The sequence below is a fragment of the Melampsora larici-populina genome (assembly GCF_000204055.1).
Source record: "Melampsora larici-populina 98AG31 unplaced genomic scaffold MELLAscaffold_49, whole genome shotgun sequence".
In the NCBI taxonomy this organism is placed as follows: Eukaryota; Fungi; Basidiomycota; class Pucciniomycetes; order Pucciniales; family Melampsoraceae; genus Melampsora; species Melampsora laricis-populina.
In genome coordinates, this window is record NW_006768813.1 from 266,846 (window position 1) to 292,697 (window position 25,852).

Below are 25,852 nucleotides of genomic sequence, written 5' to 3' on the forward strand. Positions count from 1 at the left end.
CATGCCGGTGAGCCTGCTGTCACCTACTCATCTGCACAAGTTGCAAGAGAATGACCTTAAGAGAACTATGTTGCCGCAGTTGGTTATACAAACATAGAACAGGAAGAAATCAAGCAACCATTAAGTGAGATGAATTCAGAACATGATGGTGATGTTTTGATACAGCCAATTTGAGAATGAGGGTTTTTTCTTTGAAAAGTGCATCATGGTGTGAGGCTAGTTTTATTTTTGATCAAGTTTTGTTCCTCAACTGATTTTGAGAAGAGGGTATAAACCCCGTAAGAACAATTTTGGATTGGTTTTGACCACTGTGGCAATGCAATTTTTTGTAAAAAGACAATCATGGTCAAAAGTGCCATCAAGACTCAGCCTGGGGTTGGATGTTTCCTTACATAAAACAATAAATTACAATAGAAAGATATATATACCAATTCTTGTATTTGTTTGCATATCTGTTCTATTGACCATGATGATGAGCATCCATAAATAAGGCTACAAGAGCTTGCCGTGAGCGCAAAGAAGTCAAGCTCAATCTGATAAAGTCTCATGTGACATGAGCTTGAAGAAATCACTCAGGCCATCCCCAACATCACAACCTTTCCAGCCATTCCAGCCACTAAACCTCCCAAGACTGATTGTCAGATGGAGGACATCAACCATTGGTGCCTTGTGCTAGACAACTCACAACAAGCAGCAAAAGCATATCACAACCTTCATCCATGTTTGATCAAAGAGATACTTACTTGATCCATCAGCTTGAAGAATTGGGAGAGCTCAACTTCTTGAGGAAGGAGCTTGAAATTTCTGGTTCACAAACCGCCCTGATCCCAGTCTCAATTGACACAGCCATGTGCTCTATGGGCCAACAATAAAACTCAGATCTGGACTTGGAGGAGGCAGGAGTACACCATACTTGGAAATTGTGACAGATTTCTGCATCTGTGATTGTCCATCAATGCTTGCCTGAAGAAACTCATGGAAAATTGACTGCGCACAGCTGTATGCTTGACAACACGAGCAAACACAAATTGGATTGCCACTGTTAAAGTCAGAAAGCCAAGATCATTGTCATCTTTATGATTGACCATTCAGTCAACATCAACTGAACCCCTTGAATCTGATGCCGCATCCTGGGTCACACCAGCAAGTCTTGCTCATCAAGTCAACATGATCATTGTCCCTTCCTTTCCTGAGTATCTAGTTACAATTTGTAGAACTGCAGAAATCAATGGATGCATAAACTTAACTTTAGTGTCAAATTGTTGTGACCTGTCACACATGTTACATAGAGGTCTTCACTTACTTGTCTTGTGTCCCTGGTGTTGCCTTTCCTCACTTAGCAATCTGCTACATTCACAAGACCACCCTTGCTGTTCTTCTTGCATCTCTCTCAAAGCTACGACCAACACTTGAAGCGACCCGCCCGAAAAAGCGGAAGCGGAGCGGGCGCAGGGCGGGTTGACCCGCCAGCGCTTCAGCAGTTTTGTTATAGCGGGTCAAATCATCCCGCCACCGCTGCCAACCCGTAAATGTTGATGTAGCGGGGCGTGGATTTAGTGGGGCGTTATAAAGTTCAGCCCCGCTTCCTTCTTTCAGAGAGGTATGTAGCGTCTATGCAAGATTCAGAGCAATGATTGACAGGTATGTCATTATCTCTCACTTATCTCCCACATATCTTACTAATCTTGACCCTTTCCTCTGTCTTCAACTCACTCCAACATCCCTCCAAACACTTCCAAACCACCAAGTAGGCTCAACTTCTCACCTTTGTATGAGAAGATAATCAAAAATCAGCTCAAACCTGCTATGGTATTGCCTTCAACATTGATTTAAATCTAGAATGTCATCTCTTCCCTGCCCTTGTATCACAAACTTTGCTACTGACCACATCCCATTTCTCTCGATAGCCAGCTCAACCTTTGTGCATTTTTGGGGGATTACACAGCGGAACCAGAACGATCGTGCGCCATATGATCTGGGAAGCCATATAAGGTGAGTGTTTCACTCAATCCAGAATCCTCTTTCCCCAGTTGCACATTTTTCAGTCCAACAAAGCTTTATTGCAAACATATAAACCTCACAAACCACATCTTCCACTTTTAATTCTTAATATCAATCAATATTCATTACCTGATTTCTCTTGATTCCGAATCCAATTCAGCTCAAGTATCAAAACTATGTCGTCTCCTGTTCCCAGTTCAAACCTTGCTCCACCTCCTACTACTACCGGTCGTACTCTGTGTTGACAAAGCCCCTCAGCTTCCAAGCCAGGATTTGTAATCCAATTTCCTGATTCCTGAGTTTCAATTCGTCGTGCTTCAATCAGCAATACACTGTAAACATCAAACAACTTCCCTTCAATTGAGCAGGGGAAAATCATTAGAAGTATGATTGGTCATAAAGCATTGATAACTGCACACCTGAGCCATAAACCCCACATTACATATGTGCAACAAGCTGAGTAAGTTGGTGCTATCATGTACATACAGGTCTGCTCAGTTCCCTGCTCATCTGAATAAATAAATCACATGTAATACATCATGTAACTTTTTCCAGTTTGACAAAATCCTCCCAAAAATTGACTACATAATCCTCCATAGCTACTCAGGCAATACTCTGGACACCATTGAATAGTAACAGAAAAGGTGTTACATGAGGTTTACTTGATGAAATTACACAAAAGCTATGAGTAAGTGTATGTAGTCAATTCTTGAAATGCTTTTGTCAAACTGAAAAAAAATTACAGAAGGTATTACATATGATTTACTCATTCAGATGACCCAAGAGCTGAACAGCTCTGTATGTACATGATAGCTCCCAATTTCCCCATCCTACTGCACATATGTAGTGTGGGTGCTATGACTTGGGTATGTGTTGATCAATCCTTTATGACTAATTATACTTTCAATAATCCCCCCCCACAATTTAAGGGAAGTTGTTTAATGTTTGCAGTGGATAGTGTTAGTGACCTTCCCAATATTGACTTGAACGATACTACTTATGTTTCAGAGCAAGAGGAAGAAGAATCCAACTCATCTGTGGTGATCATTGAGGAGTTATCCGCTCCACCTAAGAAGAAAAAGCAACTTCAGCTTTCCAAGACCAAGTCAACCAAGCGTGCCAAAGGTTGTCCTTGTGGCTCTGGCGCATCTACAGGCTTACCTCGAGCTCCGGCAAAGAAGCAGAAGAGAGTGACTGGGCCTGCTCCGGTAAGTATTTGCCCAAATCCGTTTCCATCTTGATTGCACCAAGCTCACTGAAAAACTTCATTGGATACCTTTAGGTGAACGCCACCGGTGTTCCAGACGTAATTGACGTTGATCAAGACTCCAAGGTTGAGGTGATAGAGACAGAAGGTGTCTGTTGCGCTCAACTTGGACGGGTTTCCAAGCTCTTGGAGTACTACCATCCTCCAACCCACATCAAAGGCAAGGTGAGTACCCCAGTCTTGTATCTTTTTTCCTTTTTTGTATCAATCTTTGATTCAGATGCTCATGATCTTTTTTTTTGTTTTCAACGTTCCTTTAGACTGGTGACGATCCTAGATTGTACAAGTGTCGTTGGTGTAGGGGTTCGTACTCACTACAACCTCTATGCCCAATGCGACAGTGCCAAGGGGCGATCTGCCTGCCCACAAAGAGCCCGTGCCATCCAGGCCGGATGTAACCTTTGGCGCTTGTGGCAGCAAGAACAAGCCAACATGTTGGCTGCTTCCAACACTGCCACCGGTCAACCCACACTGGATTCCTTTCTATCACAGGCCACTTTCAGTGTTGAGTTATGCAACACTGTGATGGTCATGTGGATTCTCTTACATGCACTTCCATTTAATCGATTCTACGACGGACCTTTACAAGCGGCTTTCAAACTTGCCAATCGACGCGCCAAGTTGAGGACTCCTACGTGGGCTGCTGGGGTTGCTAAAGACTTGTATGGTAGCTTGAGCTTGGCGGCTGTGGGTTTGGTTCAAGTAAGTGAATGGTTCTTTCTTTTTGATTCAAAGTACTCATTTAAAAATCTTTCATTTGTCCTTTCCTTCTATTTCACGGCAGGGAAACCGCGGTAAGTTTTCATTGGTGCATGACATTTGGACCACAAAGGGCAACCGTTATGCATTCATCGGGGTCTCTGCCAACTTCATTGACAATGACTGGAACTATCAAACCCTTCATCTCACGCTGAAGCTGGTTTCCTGGAATAAGTATGGCCATCTCTTAGCTCGACCAGTTGCTCGGTTCTTGATTGCAAATCAACTGCACAAGAAGATAAGTAATTTTCATTTCATCATCCTTTTTTGTTTCATCTTTCTGTCTTTCTTTCACTAACCTTGCTCAATGTTTTGATTTCCGTCCTTACATGCTAGGACAGACTACTGACTCCGGCTCATCCAACAATACGATGGCGCGAGAGATGCAGCAAATGTTCTGGGCTTGTGACAATCCCATTGCATGGGATTCATCTGTCAATCACGTACGGCGCTATGCGCACAAGCTCGGCCTTGTAGTCAAGAAAGGCCTCAAAGAGCTAGATTTAGCTGCTGGTCACGTCAAGCCCACCACACCTCCTAGCACCTCGGTCCCTGTCCCTACAATCATCCTCAACGATGATTTAACTCACAATGTGGTCGACTTTGATGAGTCCGATGACAAGGACAATCTTCCGCCAATTGGTCAAGGAGATGGCGAGTTCGATCTTGATGAGGAGGACTTAGAGGCTTACCCGGCTTACGATGATACACCAGCCAATGGGTGTGTTGTGGTACAAGGCGCCATGAAAGTAAGTTGAAATTTGCACTCAATGTATGTCTTCTGCTTAGACAACTGACTTTGATGTGTTTATTGACACAGTCGAAGCAATTCAATGCATTACTCACCCAAAGTAATGCAAGGCGTGGTGAGTTTCAAGCCCGGGCGGTTCAGATGGGCTATCGTGGTCCCTCACCTATTGCAGGTTGGGGGGTACATTGGAACATCAATCTTGATAAGCATGAATCTCACTGAAAGTAAATGTTAGACTTGAATGGAAAGGTATAACATTACATTGAATCATTCTTACCTGAAAGGAAATGTTAGACCTGAATGGAAAGGTAAAGAAGAGAGAAACCAATCCAAAACAACAAATCAACTAACATATATATATGACTAATGACAATACAGTTATAAAGATAATGTTACATAGAATAATATTAGCATAAACTATGATTCAACAACACAACACTATCACATAGATGTCAATCATAACAAATCTTACCATGTATTCCCACCTGGTCGCAGGACAAGATGTAAGTTGCTCTTAATGGTTTCAACACTTATGTATTGCTGGCTGACTTTTTGGATGTTTATTTAGGTTGTTGACTCCATCCTTATTGCTGATTGAAAAACAAGATATTATGAGGGGATCATGATGTCAATGGACAAGTGGGATGCGGTCGATGCTCTGTGTAAGATCTTAGAAGTTAGTTTTTTTTATAATTCATTCTCTGCCATGTTTCCACTTTTAATTTCTTTTTCATTTCAGGTTTTCCGTCTCTCAACAAAACGTATGGAGGGCAATATCCCTTCTGGCTCAATCCTCCTCGCCGAGTATCTTTGAGTCCACGAGACTCTTTCTGATATGCTTGAAGTCACCCCTTTCCCTAGTCTTCAAGGTATGATCAAGACGATGTTGAACCAGCTTGAGAACTACCAGGCTGAAGCTGTCAATGCCGAAGTGATTGTATTGACTACTATCCTCAATCCCAAATACCGCCTCAAGTTCTTTGAGTTACATTATTCCGACACAGCTTCAGAAGCAAAGAAGCTCATTGAAGATCTTTTCGACTCGGCTTTACAATCCTGGCCTGCTAGCCCACCCGGTAGCCCAGCTCCAACTCCCTCACCCGTGTCTAGTGAAGCATACGGCCACTTCAACATATTTGCATCATCAGCCACTTTTCAAACGTCTTTGTCCATTTGAGCTGCGGAACTTGACTTGTACCTACAAGGCAGTCATCCCATTGTCCCTGGCCAATCCAAATTGTCTTGGTGGAGGGTAATTATTTTTTTCACTACTCTCCCTGATTGCCAGCAAGTAACTGACCCAAGTTCACTTTTCTTGAACAGGAAAACGCTTGTCATTATCCTGGCATTGCTTCCCTTGCCCAGGACTACTTCACCATCTCAGCCACGCCATGTGCTGTAGAACGCACCTTCTCTTCAGCGGCCAATATCGCTGTCCCAGCGCGGGGATCTCTATCACCAAAGACTATTTCTTGTAGTGTTGGTTGCCAAGAATGGTTGCGAGCGGGTATCCAGGTTGTTGGTAGGTTCTCTGAAGCGCTGGCTTATCTCACATCGTTTGGCAAACACAGCAAGAAGAAATCACCCTCATCTTAGTTATAGAAGGTTCACTGAAGGCACCAAATGTACATATCGTGATCAGCCGCTCTTCTTTTTTTAAATATCTTTTATTGAGTATCTTATACACGATTGTTCAAGCTTTTTTTTACTTTTCATGTCACTCTTTATGCCCCTTTTTCAACTATTTTGTAGCTTGATTGATCACTTGTTGCTTTTTTCATTTATATCTACAATTTCTAGTCACTCGTTGTTTCTTTTTGCAAGTATGAGTTTTTTTTACTCTATTCTCTTTGTAAAAAGTGTGTTCTTTGTGTAAATTGCAAAAAAAAAATGTGAATAGAAATGACCGCCTCGGCCCGCTTCCTGGCCTCTGGACTTGCTTAAGCGGAGCGCGAGCATAGCGCTTAATGTCACTTGCGCGCCGCGCTTCAAAGGTTATGTAGCGGGTTTGTGTTCATAGCGGATCGAGAGCGGGCTTGACTTAGAGCGGGATGCCGCTGCGCTACAGATTTTTGACAAAAAAGCGGAGCGCCTCAAGTGTTGCTACAACACAAATCATCCATCAAATGCTTGTATTACAACAGACATGAATGAACTGTTGTAGTTCTTTACCAACATAACAGCACCCATTATGTTGAGGGTGATCATCCTGATGTTTGTGGTCCCAACATCAAAATATAATCATGCATGTTGTAACTAAATCACTTACCACATGGAATTCACTATGGGATGATTTAGGTTCTGCTTCACCAATAGTGGTACACAAAGTTGAAAACCACATGAAAAAACCAAATGGATTTTTTGGTTTTTGTGGGGAAAATCAAAAAATCCATGTGGTTTCATGCAGGTTTTTCATGTGGTTTTCAACTTTGTGTACCACAATGATAAATCACCATTACTCAGGTCATCCCACACTGGCAAAGTCAAAAATTGAATTATTGTGTCTATGTCAAATAATCCATCCCAAAAACCTATCACATCTTGATGTCAGCTTCATCAAAAAGACCAATCAATGCTCTTTTGAAGTCTTGGAATGAGAATGAGGAGCAACAAGATTATGACCCTTTGACTTCCTTTTCAACAGCCCTCATACACCTCCACCACCTCCCCAGACTTGTATCTGCATAAATCAAGAAATTGAGGCTGTTGTTTGAACTTCCAAAGGCAGGTGACAGAACCAACATGTTGAAATGATAAACTCAAAAGGGGATTGTCAAATGTGAGGGGTCAAAGTGTTGAACCATCAAAGGTTTGGGATTTGAAGAGTCAAAAAAATCAAGGAACAGTTGACCTGGTTGACTGATTGGATGTGTCAAATCTTAAGACAAAACATGAATCAAGCTTGTGTAAATTTAGACAATCTTAATTCATGATTTTACACAATTGAGTTTGTAGGGACCACAAGTCTAAAAAAGGTCTATAGTGGACCTGTGTGAGTTTTATTGGCAAAGTTTTGATAAAACACCTGTTTACTGCACCCATAGTGGGTGATCTAGGTACTTGAAAAGATTGATGATCTATGCACAAATTCAGAGATTTATGATGGAGACAATGTTGAAAAGATTACTGAACTCAACTTGTGTGGCTCAGCTAGAGACCATAACAAGTCAACAATTTGTGAAAATAAAAAATCTTTGACACACTGGGCTCATCCCAAGTACTTTGATCTACACTCAAAAAGTCTTGGAAAGTTGTCTCACATCTCTGACTTCATTTGTGAAACACATGCTAGACTTGTAATACCTCCATATCATACGACATATCTTCATGCAAAATACGTTGCTGTGATCATCACTCCAGGAAAGGATTCAGATACCTGATAAGAATCAAAGCATCTCAAGCACCAGACCAAGTTTTGAGAAATTCCAATTTATGAGGCACTCCATCCTGTTGCTCATGAAGCTCTCTATTTGTATGACTGCTAATCTGCACACAAATCATTTGGCAAGAATTCTCTTTGAGCATCAAAAATGCTAGTTGGTACTACTACTGGGGATACAAAACCAAAACTTTGAGAGTCTGTGGCACCAAGTGAAGACCTCAACATATATACCAATTGAGCTTTGTGGACTCCCACAGTCAATAGGGTTTCCTTTCAAAGTGCAATTACTCAGATAAAATCTTTTCTAGGAAATCAAAAGGTATCAAAAGTGAGTGTGGTATAATGTGTGGACCTACCATGAAGATCAAAGAAACTCAGAACAGCTTTTGCATCTCTAAAATTGAAGACCAAAGAAATTCAGAACAACTTTTGCATCTCTAAATTTGATAAAATTTCTTAAGCTGAGCATATTCTCAAAGAACCAGGTAACTCAATGCAAGGCAAATTGGGTAAAGAGTTCCCTGAGCCACTAGAACTCTTGTCTGATCAACCAAAGGAATGTTGTTGGTTCTATAAGACGTGTTGAATTACATTATGGCTTATAGTGTGTAGAACCATTCCATCACCAGTGTACCTCAAACATTGCTTCGATGTTGAGCTTTCTGCACACATGATGTTGATATGTCTCAAAGGTTTGGGCGTCCATCTCTTTGAGAGTGGTAAGGTCACATGCTCAAGTTTAAATCTGATCATGGACAATGGCCAAGTCTGGTGATACACACAATAAAATCCTTGATCTCGAATCTGTATCTGGGCATGAAGGCTTTTGGAAAGATGATTTTGTTTACTTCATCATACTATCACCATGATCAGATTGTTCATTCTGCATACATGTCACCTTTGTGAAGGAACAGTGCACTGTACCAACAGGACTCAATTATCATATTGCACGATCAGCCTTGGCAAATCTTTTGCACAGCTCAGTGACGGTTGTGAACATTCAAGCACCACCAAAACAAAACATCAACTTTTTTTAACAGGAAATCATATATATGTACACACACTCGGACCAAGTCCATTATATCCATTAAACTCAATCATGTTCTCAAATCACTATCAAGTAATTAAATCGCATGCAAGCTGTCATAAGCTTACTAATCTTTTATATGCTTTTTACCAACACAAGCCACTCAAGGTTCATCTGAATGGGGGTTCGTTCATGGATTGCATCCAAAGACTCTTCTATTCAATCATGAAACATCAAAATACATGCCACTAAGGTGGGGAAACGATCACAGCACGATGATCCTACACTTAGTCTTACTTTCATATCATTAAACCCCAGTCGTAGTCGTTCCCGAGTTGGGTGTTGCCGTCTGAACAGCTGGCTGATGTGTCGCATAAGTAGTAGCAAAGACATGTGAACCCGGAGTAAGCATCTGATGATGGTTTGTTCCACCGGATTTACAATGCTGGTTTGGTGAAGGGATCGGATTGATGTGATTGGCAAGTTGATGATTCGAAGGTGGAGAGCCATAGATACGCTGTGTTGTAGGATGAGATGAAGAGTTGATTCGAGTGGGGATCGGAGAAGGTGAAGGTGATGTAGAGGGCATGGGATGGGCGGAAGGCTGATTGGGTGGAGGCGACTGTTGGTGTACACCTAGAGCAGAAGGCGGTCTTTTCACTTGTTGCCTTGCCCCTGGTGATTTCATATGAAGTAAACTGGGGCTCGGATGCCTGGAGATTGAGGCCTGCGGCGGTGGCGAGGCAGCGGAAATTCGTGATCCCGAAGGGCTGCCATTGAGACGCAACTGAGGATTTGTAGAGTTGGATTGGCTGATCGACATCATTCCATTAGACAAGTTTGCAGATGCGTTGATGCCGTTCATCATTCGAGCCGCAGGCGAACCGTTTGCGGGTATCGGAATCGACCTCGCTAAGCCCCCGGGTAAAGGAGACATGCCTGAATATGGCACAGGGATCTGACAGCCTGCTTGTCCAGTGGGACCGTTTCCGTTCACCCCTGGCGAATTCGAGTTCGTGCCCGGCGTGCCGGCGTTCAGGGGAGCAGTACCATTCGGCCATCCTACAGACCCTGAGCTCTGCAAGTGTGACTGAGATAGGTTGGAATTGTTTGCGGGGTTCGATGATGATCCGTTGACGGGACCAACAGGACCAGATGGGTTGCGTCGCCCACGTGGAGTCATCTGAATACCCAGGTTGCCGTTAAGAGGAGCAGGCCCCGAGGCCACTCGCTTTCCATGTACAGCATTATTCCCCTGCGCGTGTACAGCCGCCTGGACTGCCATCATTTGTTCTTGTAAAGTTGAAGGAGCGAGCGGGTACTGCGCACGAGCGAAGCCCATATTCAATATATTGGCGACCGGCTTCTCAGGAAGTTTACCTATCTTGACCACAGGAGGGTCCGGATCAGGTTCTCGGTTGAGATACTCAGAGACTCGCGAGAGATAGATATCAGCGTGCGATTGTAAACAGTCGACATCCTCGGAATCGAGTAGGTTCCGCCGTTTCGAGACATACTGGAGACTGTAATCATCAATAAGAGGTGGATCGTCCAAAGACGGAAACTCATTGCGTAGGTCGTCGTCAAATCTCCACCGCTCAGCTAGCCGACGCTGGCGCGCTGTGTCTTCGTCTTGAGGCAGCAGGTGTGAAGTGCTGGTACTAGCCAAGGGACCAGTTGACGTCCGAGCCGGGCGTTGATTGGGAGCAATGATGCGATCAAGAATGAATCGACCGCCACGGCCTACGCGTTTCCGGTATTGATTGCTTTCAATGATGGGCGTAGCAAATGCTATCCCTTGCTCAAAACCGGAGGCCAATTCACGACTTGATTTTGCGAGCGAAGGCGTGTCCGACACCATGGGCCCGCGCCACCGCATGGCAGACGCCGGGAGAGCCATGGATTGATAAGCTGAGTCGGTGAGGTCTTCCCAACCGTTCTGCTCTTCTCGGCGTCTAGCAAGGTCCCGGTCCATACTGCGGTTTGTTGCTTTGACTTTCTCGTGTAAGAGTAGTACGTCTTGAGCATAGCCGGCTCCGGCGGAGTTGGCAGAGAGGACACCCGCTTTCCGGAGCGGGCTTTTGACAATGCTGTGCTGGGCGCGATCAGTACTTAGTTGGATAGAACTATAGAGGGAAGGCTGACACCCTTGAATCTGATGAAGAAAAAAGACTGTGACGTACCCAAAACCAGATCCCTCACGCTTACGCTTCTTCTCTTTTTTATCGACCAGCAGATTTTCATCGCCAGTGGGCTCACGCAACGTACGTTTCATCTCCCTAACCATACATCTGCCCTCGAAAATGGCCTTTTCCAGCTCGACTACTTCCCTCTTGACACGTTCACGCGAAAGGACGGTATTCAGTAGCTCTTGGGCCTTATGTAAGTCGTCTCTGAGGCGTATCAGTCGGTCCATATTTTGTGCATCCGTACGCCGTGTCTTGCGAACAGTTTTGATTTCCCTTCGACGGAAACAGACATATGGATTGTTTTCATTGGATTCATCAAACTGCAAAAGTTGAAATTTGTCAACCGGACAGCAGTTTTACGAGTATATCAAACAAGAACTGACGTCAATTGCAGGCATAATGGGTTTGCCGCCGCGCTTCAGCCTTCGTTCTTTCCAATGAGAATAAACGAATTTGGCGAAAATCTTGACGCTCGAGAGTCTGGGGTTAATCACAGTACCCTCAAAAGTGTGTTCAAAGTCAGCTAGTGAGGGCAACCGATTGGTATCCTGTAGGGAAAGTCGACGATATCAGCTTATACGCTCAAGTTATGGCAAAAAGGGAGTTCCACAATACGATACGTACCAGATGCAAGCCTGGAACGGTTTCCTCGGTGGTTTTCTCGAAATGGTCCATGAGTCTCTCAAAATCATCTGCTGATAACGGACCAGGTCCATCGAATTCGAGCTCGACACGTTCTTTCTCCTTCCCCTTCCTTGCACTGGGTCGCTTGTTCTTCCCCTCTTCCCCAGGCATTCCAGAAGATGATTTGAGCAGGTCTTGAGATCGAGCATAGTTGGAATTATAATCTTTCAGCCAAACTTCGTCTTCATCGTCCATGGTGTAATTGACATTATCCAGTGTATCTTCAACTGTATCGCTGAACCGAATGTAAGAGCTCGGAAGAAAGAGTTTTGAGTGGGCATATAAAGCCTCATAAGCTGCAGGCTCGACGAGACCTGTTGCATCTGGAATGGGGATATGAGGAACGGCAGGTTGACGAGAGGTCGCCGACGAATTCTGGGCCGCCACTTGAACAACTTCAGCCAAAGTTGCTGAGCTAGCCGGCAGACTTTCATTGACGGCAGAACGGAGTAAAGCGGCAGTCGAGGCATTGATGACTTTTTGTAGATGATGTTCGGATTCTTCCTCCTTGTCAACCCCAGTTTCGAGTTGTCCAATGCGTTCACCGGCAGTACCGCCCATCGACGCCCGTCGGTCCTCCTCGAATCCAAACTCTTCATCCTCATGATCGGAAGGTACGTCAAGACATCCAGTCCGGATTGTGATCCGAGTTTTGAAATTGATCTTCCGGTTCCGAAAGCGAGTAGAGGCCTTGGGCATACTGTAAGGTCAGCCCAGTTCCGGTGTCCGCAATATTTTACCAGGAGGCGGGCGATAGGCAGGCGGAGGGGTAGGAGAAGCGATGGAGAGCTGAAAGTAGACCATGGTGGTTTGGGGAAATGTAAGAAGAGGTTGAATTAGCGTATGTTCGGACTGGAAGAGAAGCAGTCAAAGGTGAATAGTGTGATGGGCAAAGATAACATGGAAGTGATGAGAGTCAGGAAGGGAGGGGAATGATAGTGATGAGTGGGGTTTCAACCATCATCGTGATGAGATTGATGTGACTGAAACATGCATACATTCAAGCATATCATCATCACTACTGATTAACACATTGTTAGTTAGGGTTACTCGATTAGAAACCAAATAGTATTGCAAGGAGAGAGAGTCAACAGAGAGAGAGAGAGAGAGGAAGAGAGAGGAAGGGGAGAAGGAAAAGCATAAAAAGCGGGGCACAAGACGGGTCGGGCTCAGATCAAAACATGTGGGACCGAAAGAGGAAAAAATAGCCAGAGATCAAAGTAACGTAAAATTGTTTTGAATCGGAAGTAGGGAAGATGATGAAAGAGAACGATGAGAGAAAGAATAAAACATACCTGAGAATGAGAAGAACCTCGAACGATTTAAAGAAAGAGAATCGAATGAGAGGTGAGATGAGGAATAGAAAATCGATGGTGAAGAGGTTACAATCAGAGTCAGGATGTGAGAGGGGTCGAGAATCAGGTAAGTCAAAGAACCACACGCGATTTAAGAGAGAAACGAGGTTTGAAGAGAAGTTACAGTCAAAATTAGACTGGGGAAGGTAATTTTACAATAAAAGATGACTTTTTTAATGAGAGCTTTGTTGTATGTATCAGATCAACTCTATGTAATAAAGTGTAGCCAGAATTGAACTTGAAGAGAGATGGTCAAAAAGGTTTTAAAAATAAAACTTGAATCGTATTTGTATTAACGTTTTAAGTAGGGTCTACGCTTAAGTAAATCGCTATGTCTTCATGGAAATGAAGATCGTAAAGAGTTTGTATTCAAAAAGAAGAGAGCGATTCAAGTTAAAGAGTCAGAAGAGTTGAGCAAAACAAAACAAAAAACATCTAGAAACGATCAAAGGTTTCTATGTCTTTGAAAGGTTATGGTCAAAGATCGAGACTGAGTTCGAAATTGAGAAAAGCCAAGTTAACGAGAACAATGAGTTTCTTGAGGATGAAGGTGGAAGTCGAAACTGACCATCGGGGCCTCGTTCCTCTCTTCTCTCCCTGTCTGTCAGATGTCTCCCTCTCTGTTACACTGATACCAAGCCAATTTAAATCCTACATAGCTCAATAACTTAACTTCACCCTGCGTTTGGCAGAAAGCCAGAGGCGAAAGCTCACTTAAGTATCTGAGCTGATCAATACCTCTAAATTTAAATCAAAATGAAATATGTACCACAGATTTCGACTTCCTTCATTTCAATTTCAAAAATCCATTCCCACAAATCTCCGAAAGAGATGTTAATCAAAACCTTCCCTGCTTGAAATTCAATGGGAGGATTGGGCACCGGTGGGATTGGGAGCATTAACTCAGTCAAGAGAGACGTTGTATAGTACATAGATTTGAATGTAGAATGGCATGATGAGGCAAGAAGAGCAAGAAGTGCTCAAGTCATTTTAAAAGCGTTTTGAGCCCTGAGCCTCAATTCTGCATTTTTTAAAATCGTGTTCTATTTATGACTTCTCCATAAATGCAGTTTTTGAAAAGACAGTTTGGATTTACTCAGTTTTAATAAACTTGATCTTGCAACCTCAATCAATCTCAATCTCATTCTCATTCTCATTCTCATCACGATTATTCTTATCAACTCAAAGACTTTAACATATCACACCATCAAATCAAACTCAAATCAACCATCCTACTCGATCCTCAAGATGTCTTCGATCATTCAGGCTGTTCTCTCTTGGCTTCGGTCTCTCTTTTTTTCAAAAGAACTCGAAATCACTTTGGTCGGTTTACAGAATTCAGGAAAGGTACATTATCCTTGAACTATCTCATACACATCTTACATAGAATCTGTAGCAATCAGCTGACTTATTTGGGGGAAAATTCTTTGGGAATCGTAATTGGGGTTTTGGTATGATTTGAGTAGACTAGCTTGGTTAATGTTCTTATGGTTTGTCATATCTGATTATTTAGTTTCCTTTTTTTATGAATATCATCAGGAATTAGAAACCTACTACTTTATATCCAAAAACCATTTCAAGAAATTTGAAGAAGGAAGAAACAATTTCGACATTTGATCAAATTCATAACAGATTCATCAAGAACTTCATCAAAACCCTTGAATCATTTTGATGTTCTGACTCGTCAAGAACAAATAGCTTGTGACTCAATGGATCTTAGAACTTTGGCTGCTTGGCTCACATTATCTTTGAACTTTTCTTCTGTGTGTATGTGTGTGTGAAAACCCAATTTACAAAGTCAGGTCAATTTTCAGAAACAATGATACCTACTGTGGTACGTAAATCAAACACCTTTACATCACTTTGAATTTATCTAACCTTGGGTTTTGCTTGGATCATACTAGGGTTTCAATATGAAGAAATGTACAAAAGGATCGGTTACCATCAAGTTATGGGGTGAGTCATTTCTCCGCTTATCATACCTCAACCTAACTTCACTAATACTGTTGACTGCGCTTTCCAGATATCGGAGGGTGAGCATTCCACTCTAAACTCCCATTACGCAAGAACCGAAATATCAAGCTTTACTATTCTGATGCAATCAAACAGTCAGCCAAGGTTTCGATCAATGTGGGAACGATACTGTCGAGGTGTATCAGCAATTGTCTTTCTAGTGGATGCCTCTGAACGAACGGCCGTAGAAGCATCACAGATCGAATTACATTCATTGATCTCTAAACCAGAATTGTCAGGAATCCCTTTATTGGTCTTAGGAAACAAGAATGATCTTGATGGAGCTCTTAAAGTGGGCGAATTGATTGAAACATTGTAAGACAAAAAATCGTGTTCTTTTTTCATATATCTGATTTTGGTCTTTGGTTGGAAAGTGGGATTGATTCAAAACTTTGGGTTTGGTTTTGTAGAGATTTATCAAAAGTCACAGGTAGGGAAGTTAGCATTTATTCTATTTCAGCCAAAGAATCTATCAATATCGATGCCACCCTCAAATGGTTACTCAAGCGTGCCACATGAATTTGATCTATGTATGTATATGAATTAAGGCCTGGGTTATGTAAGCTCGAGTGAAAGTTTTGGTTTTTTGGTGTATTGATCTTCGTTATAGTTTTTGCAATCTCTTTCGAGTTTTTGATATAGATGATTTTGCTTTAGTTCAGAAATCCGCTTGTTGATTTTTTTTTGTGTTTTTCGTTTTGGTGGATTTGTTGTTATGTATATTTGTTCACTTGATATGATTTCTTGTTGCGAGGACAGGTTTGGAGGATATTTCATAGTATGTAAGGTTTGGAATCAATGAGTTAGCAATTGCATTCATAGTACAGGTATGACTGACGGTGTTTATACGTCGTATAGAAGGACTCTATGATTATATGGATGTATCAAAGGTCGGAATCAAAACTCAAGGAGCCTCTGATCTGTGAACATCTTGCTCTTGGCAACCAAAGAGACCCAAAGTCAGTCTTTGGGTCTGATTTTTCTCCTCCAGCCCCACCGATAGCTCAGCTTGAAGAATTGGGGTAAGTTTTTGCACCTTTCACGGATCTGTAAGAGGTGCAAAAAGGGCGTTTACGAGGCTTGTGTCACCGCAAATTGCTTTCGCTGTAAGAGCTTTTGAATGGTTAAAGTGTGGGCGTGATCACGAAACAAATCACACCGGTCAACAATTTTGGAAAGCAAAAAGACCAACAAAAATGTTGGTTGGTTTGTAGTGGTATTATGTAATTTCGAGCCATCTCGAAAGGATTCCCAAAAATTTGAACTGCGATTGAAGGGTGTTTGGAAACTGGTTGGTCGGTTTTTCGCCCAACCCCATGAAAGTGTGTATAGGTGAGTATCATCCATTTGAGAGATTCTCGGATTTAGTGGTTATCTCCTGCAGTGCCATACACATGACCCTGATCACACCAATATTTCAGAGTGGACTGACGTATATATTTTGAAACATGGAATCTTATGCAGATTAGACATCTTGCGTACGTATATCTCCAGTGGGAATGGTGCTGACTGTACCATGGAATTGCTGATGCTTGGCTCGCTTGGATGAGGGCTTGATCTTGGCTTGAAACAATCGGGAAAACAAAATTGCCCCCACATACGAATCAGAATTTACTCCGAAACCTTCGAATGATTTCTTTGGGCAGTGCAGTGCCAGTGGGGGGCACTGGGAGTTGAACGCGGCCACCGGTCGAACACGGCACGCTATAGCCTTTACCAAAACGTCATTTTCTGTCTTGTTCAAACAAAGCTGTGTAGTAAATTGAAAAACGAATGAGGGATTCCTGGTGATTCTTGAGGGCACAAATTGGGTGGCGTATTCCATGACTTGATGTTTTTGTCTGGAGGTGCTGAGCCTATAAAAAGGATCTTTGGGAAGTGACTCGATCGTCCTTCATACCCCAACACGCTTTTTTATTTGTCCATCATCACTTTTAAAATTATTAGTTAACTTATCTTTAGCTCTCTTTTACACCATGCTTCTCGTCTCCAGTAGCTTTTCCTTAGCCCTTGTGGCTCTCTTCAGCCTTGTGGCTAACCCTGCAGTTGAAGCTACTAGTCATACGATCTGTTTTGATTATTTTATGATGAAAGATGGTTGTGTGTTCTCTACTAACGATCCTAAAAAAAGATGTGAACCTGATGGTAAACCACCCAAACAAGGTGTTGGAGTGGTACGTTGATTTTTTAATCCAAAATATTTTCTTTAACATATCACTCATCTACCTCGTTTTAACTTTTGATCATAGCTCAAATCACCCGGTCAGAAAAAACACCGTCGTGATGAAGTCAGCTTAGAGCGTCGTTACGATACCCCAAAAGGATCTAAAAGTGTTCGTATGATGCCTTTAATCTTCACGATATTCTTGTCGCTCATTCCTTTTTATCCGATAACAGTTTTTCGTTTCTGATGGTACCGGTGTAAGTGATTGAACTTCTTTGCAGAACAACTTTTTCTCAAATCCTAATTTGCATTATTTTACTCTCTATCAGATCTGCGGTACTTACAGAGGTGATCAACCTGGTGCATGCCTTTGGGCTGGTGGTCAGGATGGCCTTGGAAACCCAACCGGTGGATGGCTCAACGGGTTAGTAGCCCGTTAGATATCTCTAGCAAACATTGCTCTCCCGTTAATCGCCACATTTCCTTCACACAGTACCAAGACCTCTAACTGTGGAAAGCAACTTTACCTCCAACGTCAAGGCAAACCTGAGACAGTGCAATACGTCCCTGTTCTCGATGGTATGTCGATATTTCATCATTTCACAATAATTAGAAAACCTCCAATGGATTCGAACTGATTTCTGGTTAAAATAGGTTGCGACTTTAACATCAAGACAGAATACCCTGGTTGTTTCCAAATCGCAGTCACCGAACATGTAAGTCTCAGAGTCATAATCCAAAGCATAGTGTCTATTCGTAAACATATATCTTACCTGTCGATGTTTGTGCAGACTTTCTATTCGATGAACCCCACAGCTGAAGAATTACGCAAGGGTTATCTTACTGGACTCACCTGGGACTTGTGAGTGATTTTTCTTAATTTCTCTATCCACTTGACTTCTAATGTTAATATTCCACACGTTTTGTAGTAACAACTTGAATGGTGACAAGACCCGTAACGGACCTATTTAGACTTAGTCTATGAACAATACGTTTGTTTTTTTTATATCATCAAATTAAATCACGTTTTTGTCATGTCATGTTATCAATGTCTTTTCTTGGAAAAGCAAATGGTAAACAGGAAATCTTGTTTTATCTTATCTGTAATTCCAATGAATATTTTATGAACATTATTTTGTCCCATATTTGAAGACTTTGAAACGCTTCAAGATCAGAGTTGCACCATAGTAGTATCACCTACAAAGAACAAGATAAGTAACCGAGGCATCTTTCTGCATATCTAGTCTTAGCCCCTTCCCTTTTTTCCCATATCATGCAGTTCCATGGAGCTTTGTGATGATATTGATATACCTATCAATCTCAAGTCTCTTAATCATCCAAAATAGTTCTTCTCTAAATATAAAGTGACACTTGAGCTGAGGGATAAATGTATTTTGAAGTGCCTCTAGTCTCAGAGAGAAATGTGTAAGATACGATGGATTGATTTATTCAACATGAGAGGTTGTTAGTTTACCTCAGAGCCCAGTGTATCATCTAACTTAACTAAGTCCCTCCTCCTCGCAGGCGTCCTTCGGAGCCTGCGTCCGGAGGACGCCTGCGAGGAGGAGGGACTTAGTTAAGTTAGGTGTATCATCAAACTTAACAAAGTCCCTCGAGCCGTACCAGCTCAAACGAGGGACTCACGCATAAGCACGATTTTTTGGCCTGAGATCGGCCGGGGTCTTTTGCAAAAATCTAGCAAACCCTCTGCTCGCTAATCACCTCAATAAACTGTTTACGAGCTCTTATTCAAAAGAGAGCGCTGCCTCCCTCTCTTTGTTTTGCCGCCCTCGGCTTTTCATTATCTCAAACATGCACAAAGAAATCTCAAAAAGTTCTTTTGGGGCTAAGCACGGGGCCGTACATGACTAAAAGAGACTGCGGCGACCTAAACTCATGAATTTCGGAAACAACAACAGTTTTGAGGACAAAACTGTCAAAACCAAAAAGCAAACTGCAGTTGGCCACTCATGTCGGCCGTAATTTCTCTAAGTTGCCGATTACGAGTAACCTCGTAGCACCACTCTCAATTTCTCCAAGTTGCCGATTGTGAGTGACCTCGTAGCACCACTCTAACTATTTCATCTCCATCGCACGATGCTACGTAGGAGCCAGTCCAAAACCGACCATGCCTTAATAGCACAGCAAGCGCCTACAAGATCGCTCACCATGCGACCAAAGCGGCTTCCACAGTTTGTCGATACTAGTGAAAACAGCCAAGTGGAAGAAATCAACAACTTGTTCCAGTCAGTATATGGATACAACGGTCGAGAACAGCAGAACAAATCAGCGGTGCACCTCCTCCACGGACGTACCGTGTTCCTACTAGCAGGCACTGGTTTTGGGAAGAGCCGAGTGCCGGAGGTATTCTATCTAGCCCATGATCATCAAAACTACGCCCCCATTGTTCTCTGTATCAACCCTTTAGACTCACTGGGAGATGATCAGGTAAGCCATTACTGTACTCCTGACACTGATAAATCACAACTGACGCATGTTCTGGGTTTGCAGGTGAGCGAGAAAAGTCGAGTGCACTTGAACAGTGTCAACTTGAACGGGCCAAACTGCTCGAAGGAGAATTGTGATCAAATTCTCGCTGGCCGATATGCTTTTGTATATGTGGTGAGGTTTTTTTCATGATAAGATCTGTTACGTGTTAGCATGATGTAGGGAGGTCTGGCTGATGACCGGCGCTTTGAATCCTTTGCAGAGTCCGGAGGTGGCCTTGACAAATAAATTGTTCGACACAATGTGGCGAGATAAACGTTTCCAAGAGCGATTAATCCTGATTGTAGTGGACGAGGCGCACATGGTTCACAAATGGGGTATTGTTGACAGCGGCCAAGCCAAAAAGATGGCGAGCCACGTTCGTGTCCAGGATGGTGGTTCCTTTCGACCTTCTTACGGTGAACTAGCACGTCGCTTTCTCTCTGCGACGAGGATTCCCCTTCTTTTGATGTCGGCTACCTGCCCGCCACAGGCCATCCATGCGATTCTGGCCAATCTCAAGCTAGACTCTCGAGACGTTCGTGTGCCCCGTGCCGAACTTGTTCGCCCTGAAATTCGGTTCATTCGAAGAGCCTTCAAGCGGCCATTGAAAGCATCCGTCCGCGGGGTTTACGCTCATCATTCCGTTGTACCCACCAAAGATTTAGTACCTACGCTTCTATATTCTGGCACCCAAACAAATACCCTGGAATTCCTGATTATGCTCAACGTGTCACGAGGCCATCCTCACGAAGCCGGCAACGGACGATCTGAGTTTGCTCGTCGGTATCATGCCAACACTGGACCGAAGTCGAAACTCGATGCAGTCTCTATGTACGTGGCGGGGCATCTCGCTGTCTTATGCTGCACCTTGGCTCTGGGTCTCGGCCAGAACTGGAAACGCGTGCGGCGAGTGATAATTGTAGGCCGTCAAAATCCGGGGAACTTCGTGCAAATGTCTGGCCGCAGCGGCCGTGATGGACGTCGCGGCTTAGGCATCCTCCTCGTCGAACAAAAGCGAACTAACGGAAAGAACGAGATTTCGGATTTCAAAACCCCCACAGTCATGTCAGACGATGATCGAATGGACGCTTTAGCAATTACTCCAGTTTGTCTACGTGTAGCGCTAGCAGTGGATCTCCAGTGCGTTGTCAACTGGATATCAATGACATACTTCAGTGCTGAAACTTTTGTGTCGATATACAGGCTCGGTTACATACCACTCCATGCTGATGCGACTTGCGTGTTAGAAGAGGTGGCTCGTCAGGAAAAAAATGACATGGCCTCCTGTGATTGCTCGAACTGTCGGCCAGAAGAGGCGGAGGCCCTGTGGTTAGCTCAGCCCGCGCTGACCCGCGATAATTTTGACAGTGCGCTTCAAATGGGCGAGTCCGAACTGCTCACGCTTGTTGGCGACCTACCTGACCCACCTGCACCACCGGTTTCGGAATTGCGCATCATTGCCCAGGTCTGTGGTCCAGATGACCCGATCGAGAACTCGCCATTGCTGGAAAAACTCGTGACACACTTGGAACGATCTTTCAATGCTTTCTTCTACCGCGTCTTCACCGAACCCTCTGATCTTGGCCCGCCGGACTACTTCGGACGCGATATGGCTTGGAATGTAGCCAACAATATTGACATCATCTCCAAACCCACCGACCTTGCAATAATTTTGGCTAGCGAGACTCTAACAGGACAATTCGACGTGCTCTTTGTTGCGTTCTGCGAATGGAAGAACACCTACCCAACCATTTCTGCTTTTGAAGAAGCAGCGGAACGGCGGTTAGCATTCAACCGGTCGAACACGTCTAACAAGATTCCTCAATCTTGTGAAGGTGCCGAGTTATCAAAACTGAGGGACGACGCAAGCAAGTTGGCCATTAAAATCGCTCGCGAAAAGGACGAAAGCGAGGCTGCTCGTGCGAAAGCCCTTGCAAAAGCCCAGCGCGAAAAAGACAAAACTGCGGTAGCGCTGGCCAAAGATTTTGCAAAAGCGCAGCGCGAAAAGGCTAAGGTGGAGGCAGCGCTGGCTAAAGGGCTCGCAAAAACGCAGCGCGAACAACTGAAAGCCGAGGCTGCTCTTGCTAAAGAGGTTGCAAACGCGCAGCGCGAAAAGGAAAAAGCTGAGGCTGCTCTGGCTAAAGATCTTGCGAAAGCGCAGCGCGAAAAGGAAAAAGTCGAGGCTGCTCTGGATAAAGCTGTTGCAAAAGCGCAGCAGCAGGCTCTTAAGAAGGCACCTGGAACAATTTCGAAGCGTGTGGCTGAAGAGGTCTTGGAGGGTGGCCCTACGAAGCAGAAGGTGTACATTTTCACTTTGGCATGTACCGTTCTTCGATACTGAGGCTGACTTTGGTCATCCTATCTGTTCCTTTGCGCAGGCACATATGAAACCGGCTAAACGACAGTCAAACCGTGTGACCGAGGACGTCCACGAGCGAGCTGCTTCCAATAAAAGGTGATCATTGACTTTTGGCATGTGCAGCAGTTCTATTCAATCGCTGACTTTGGTCAATCTACAATTGGACTCTCTTCATTTACCCACGATGACAACACATCGGCAGAACCCCATCGAAAGCGAGAAGACCGACCCGCAGCTCGGTCAGCCAAAATCAATTTGACCATGTTGCGCACACCCTTTCGCCAAATGTTAGCCACCTGGGGCGGAGGTCGAGCAGCCACGTCGGCGCGTAAGCTTTCTGCGGCGTATGTCAGGAATGTTTCCATTGACGCTGGGGTGATACCGTTTAAATTGGCCTGGTATATGATCTTTCGGCCAGCTTCGGACAGTATGAGCTGCATCAGTCTTCGTAACTGGTGTAATGGATAATGTCAAGGTTGTAATAGAATGTCAGACTGTATATCCATTTGGCAATGCAAATAGAAATTCACAAGCTAACCATTTGAATGTTGTTTGAAAGAGTATAAGTCAGGCGGTCAATGTCTGTCCCGCGGCCCTATCATAAGTTATGTAAGGTCGAGCGAGTGCCAGAGTAGAGTTAGATTTATCAGCCTGACAGGTATGCCTCAAGCGCAAATACTGACGTACTGTAGAATCATAGTGATGCTTGAGCCAACATATGTGTACTTCCATATACTCGTCAATGGCTAACCAATGATCATCTCTCTCGTTTGAAGGAATTAGCATTGAATGCTTGATAATTCGCGCTAAATGTTTAGGTAGATCTTGTTCCAAAAGCAGCACGAGGCGGGGGATGTGGCGCCCATAATGTGAGAGACCCGGCAACCCTTGCGCCATCACGGCCCATCTTTTCCACATCGCCATCAGGCGGCCTATATCTCCACCGCGCGAGGATGCCTGGGCCTCCACCACTGTAGCAAAATCCCGCAAACGCAAACATAGGTTATAGTGTGTATGATTGTTGCTTCCCCTGGCTGCTTCAAGGGCGGCCGCGTCAAAGTACTGAGTCCAACATGCTTGGAGTACCTTATCACAGTCCGCTGGGTTGGTCAAATCTATGCCGTCAAGGCGCTTTATAACTTCTCTAAAAGTAAGGAGAACATTAAGGAGAACATTAATGTCAGTCCTTGGCATTCTACACAAAAATTATTGATGTCTTACTGACCTGAGAACAAACACTAGGTTAGCGTTATGCACAATATGGATTGACCGCATTATTGTGTTGAAATCTTGGGAGCCCGCTGGCTTCTTGTATTCCAAACCTAAAGCAAACGCGGTTCGCCATACCCCGGTATCTTCGCTTTTATCAGAGTGGCCCCAATGCAGGGTCCATAGTGCCTTTGCAAAGTTCCAGGTCGTATGAGCGCCTCCAAATATTGAGAGAATGGACTCGTAACCTTTGACAGATTCAATTGGTGGAAATCGCTTCATCCTGAGACTTTCAACCAGCTGATTTGATCCCACATCACCCCCGGCCACCAGGAGATGTTCCGCGTAAGCCTCAGCATCCATACCTATCTGCCCCAGAATCTGCTCAATCACACGTGACACACCATCGGCTGACGAGTCCGGTGCGTCCATCATTCGTAGGAAGTGTATATTCGGTGTATGCATAGGAATCTGGTCAATTGAAGGAGGTTTCAGACTTAGTGGAGGCAAGTGGGTGGCGTCCGGAGCCCCGGGTATGTGATCTATATAATCAATAAGCGCCTTGGCCAGTTGGGATTTGATAACTAACTGCCAGTGTTTGCTTTCCGCGGGGGCCGGAGCAAATAAGTCAATGTGCACGGGAGCTCGGTCCGCTGCTGCCATTGCTTCCAGAAACACCGGGAGTCCAACTTCCTCTTTGGAGCATTCAGCCAACAGCGCTGGTTGAACTACATTGAAATATCCCCAGGTACCATGGAATAGTTGAGTCTTCCTATCAACACGGGTGTTGTGGATTTTCAAGTTGATGTCGACGTTGTCGTAACAGAGGAACGGCATGAGCTTATGATTAATTTTGAACAGATCAATCATTCTTTTTTCTTGTAGAATTCGGAAGTGATCAATTGCAAGTAAGATGACCGATCTCGAGCTCATCAGTCCCAACGCGTGAAGCCATTCGTGGACTCGACAGGAAACCCCACCGGCTACCGCCATGAGGCCATTCGCAACGGGGATCGCGTTGCTGTGTCGATTGCAAGTGACCGCAATCATGGCACATACCGCAGTGGGCACCTACAGAATTGCACCTCAGTGAGTCATTCAACATACATTATACCATGGTAGACAGGAATAACACCGCACCTTTTCAAGCCTATGAACGGCTTGACTTCTTGGAGTGGTCTTCACATAAACTAGGTTCTCCATCGACATGACGGTGGCCTCATCCATAGCCCCATCGATTCGAGACTCGCCAGTTGAACGCTCTTCAGATAATGCCGCAGTTGGCGACGGTTGCGATGGCCACATGTCAACATCATCTTCTTTGGGGTTTGTCGATTTCTTTGGCAAGCTGTGGGCGATCTTGCGGTGAATCAAGGTGTGTAAAAAGTGCATTCCACTTCGAACTAGCTCATTTCTTCGTTGTTCTGCGGCCACGCTGAAAAAGTCGGGCGTGATGGCACTGGAGCTGACATAACCTCCAGCCGGGAACTCGCCGCGTGTTACCTCCTGTTCGATCACAATTTGGGATGCCTGTCAATGGCCAACACGGTGATCTGTAGTAAGTCGCACTGTATTGACCCGATGAAATTCATTTGCCATAGTGCTAACCTCCTCTAAAATCAATTTGTACCATAAGTCTCGGCCTGCATTGGATGGCGTGGTCAGTCGGCCCAGATTTTTAAAAATCGATCGAGTCTGCCGTCCTCCTAAACCAACCTTGCTGAGACGTCGGCGGCTGACCATTTCCTCCTCAGTAGAGGACAGGAAAGTCACCATGAATTCCTTTGGTGACATCCCTAGGTTATTTATATAATCGCAAATCAAGATCGTATTCTGGACCGTCACAGGTATTGACTTGGTTTTTGCGGCTTTTGAAGCGCTTTTGAAGGACATGCCGGCGGCCGGTTGTGGACTTACAATAAAATGAAGCGTGTGATGTATATTAAACAAACCATTAATGTCATTACAGTGTGTATGAATGAATGCAACACCCCGAGTAAACTGTGTCACGCTATGTGAAGAGACCTCATACCTAGTAATGGTCCCATGTTGCAGCGTCCTAGCAGGGGTTCCAAAGAACAGTATATTTTGAATAGTCAATGATAGAGGTCTCACCAGCGCTCCGGATTATTACAAGTGTTTCACCAACAAACCCAACCGAGACCCTGGAAGCGCTAATTTAGCAGCCGTGTCAGGCCTGTG

At 44.1% G+C, this 25,852-nt stretch overlaps 5 protein-coding genes across 5 annotated transcripts; 3 read left to right on the forward strand and 2 right to left on the reverse strand.

The window, feature by feature from the left end:
• Positions 1–9,064: 9,064 nt before the first annotated feature.
• Positions 9,065–13,593, reverse strand: MELLADRAFT_79008 (uncharacterized protein; the record flags this gene model as incomplete). The annotated part of the gene is made up of 5 exons (XM_007415271.1): positions 9,065–11,313; positions 11,371–11,696; positions 11,760–11,924; positions 12,001–12,849; positions 13,356–13,593. The coding sequence occupies 4 exons, from the start codon at positions 12,757–12,759 to the stop codon at positions 9,495–9,497; spliced, it is 3,069 nt and encodes a 1,022-aa protein (XP_007415333.1).
• Positions 13,594–14,663: 1,070 nt separating this feature from the next.
• On the forward strand, positions 14,664–16,256 carry MELLADRAFT_124027 (uncharacterized protein; the record flags this gene model as incomplete). Its single annotated transcript, XM_007415187.1, has 7 exons — positions 14,664–14,762; positions 14,882–14,905; positions 15,214–15,249; positions 15,320–15,371; positions 15,439–15,448; positions 15,525–15,743; positions 15,839–16,256. The coding sequence occupies 7 exons, from the start codon at positions 14,664–14,666 to the stop codon at positions 15,945–15,947; spliced, it is 549 nt and encodes a 182-aa protein (XP_007415249.1).
• A 1,080-nt stretch (positions 16,257–17,336) lies between these two features.
• MELLADRAFT_72983 (uncharacterized protein) lies at positions 17,337–18,697 on the forward strand (the record flags this gene model as incomplete). The annotated part of the gene is made up of 8 exons (XM_007415188.1): positions 17,337–17,602; positions 17,678–17,761; positions 17,826–17,849; positions 17,922–18,016; positions 18,086–18,171; positions 18,247–18,308; positions 18,384–18,454; positions 18,522–18,697. The coding sequence occupies 8 exons, from the start codon at positions 17,405–17,407 to the stop codon at positions 18,562–18,564; spliced, it is 663 nt and encodes a 220-aa protein (XP_007415250.1).
• Positions 18,698–20,800: 2,103 nt separating this feature from the next.
• Positions 20,801–22,423, forward strand: MELLADRAFT_110974 (uncharacterized protein; the record flags this gene model as incomplete). Its single annotated transcript, XM_007415189.1, has 2 exons — positions 20,801–20,913; positions 21,286–22,423. The coding sequence occupies 2 exons, from the start codon at positions 20,801–20,803 to the stop codon at positions 22,421–22,423; spliced, it is 1,251 nt and encodes a 416-aa protein (XP_007415251.1).
• A 167-nt stretch (positions 22,424–22,590) lies between these two features.
• MELLADRAFT_110975 (uncharacterized protein) lies at positions 22,591–25,543 on the reverse strand (the record flags this gene model as incomplete). Its single annotated transcript, XM_007415270.1, has 7 exons — positions 22,591–22,893; positions 22,980–23,036; positions 23,528–23,636; positions 23,667–24,378; positions 24,475–24,721; positions 24,791–25,180; positions 25,259–25,543. The coding sequence occupies 7 exons, from the start codon at positions 25,541–25,543 to the stop codon at positions 22,591–22,593; spliced, it is 2,103 nt and encodes a 700-aa protein (XP_007415332.1).
• Between the last annotated feature and the right edge of the window lie 309 nt (positions 25,544–25,852).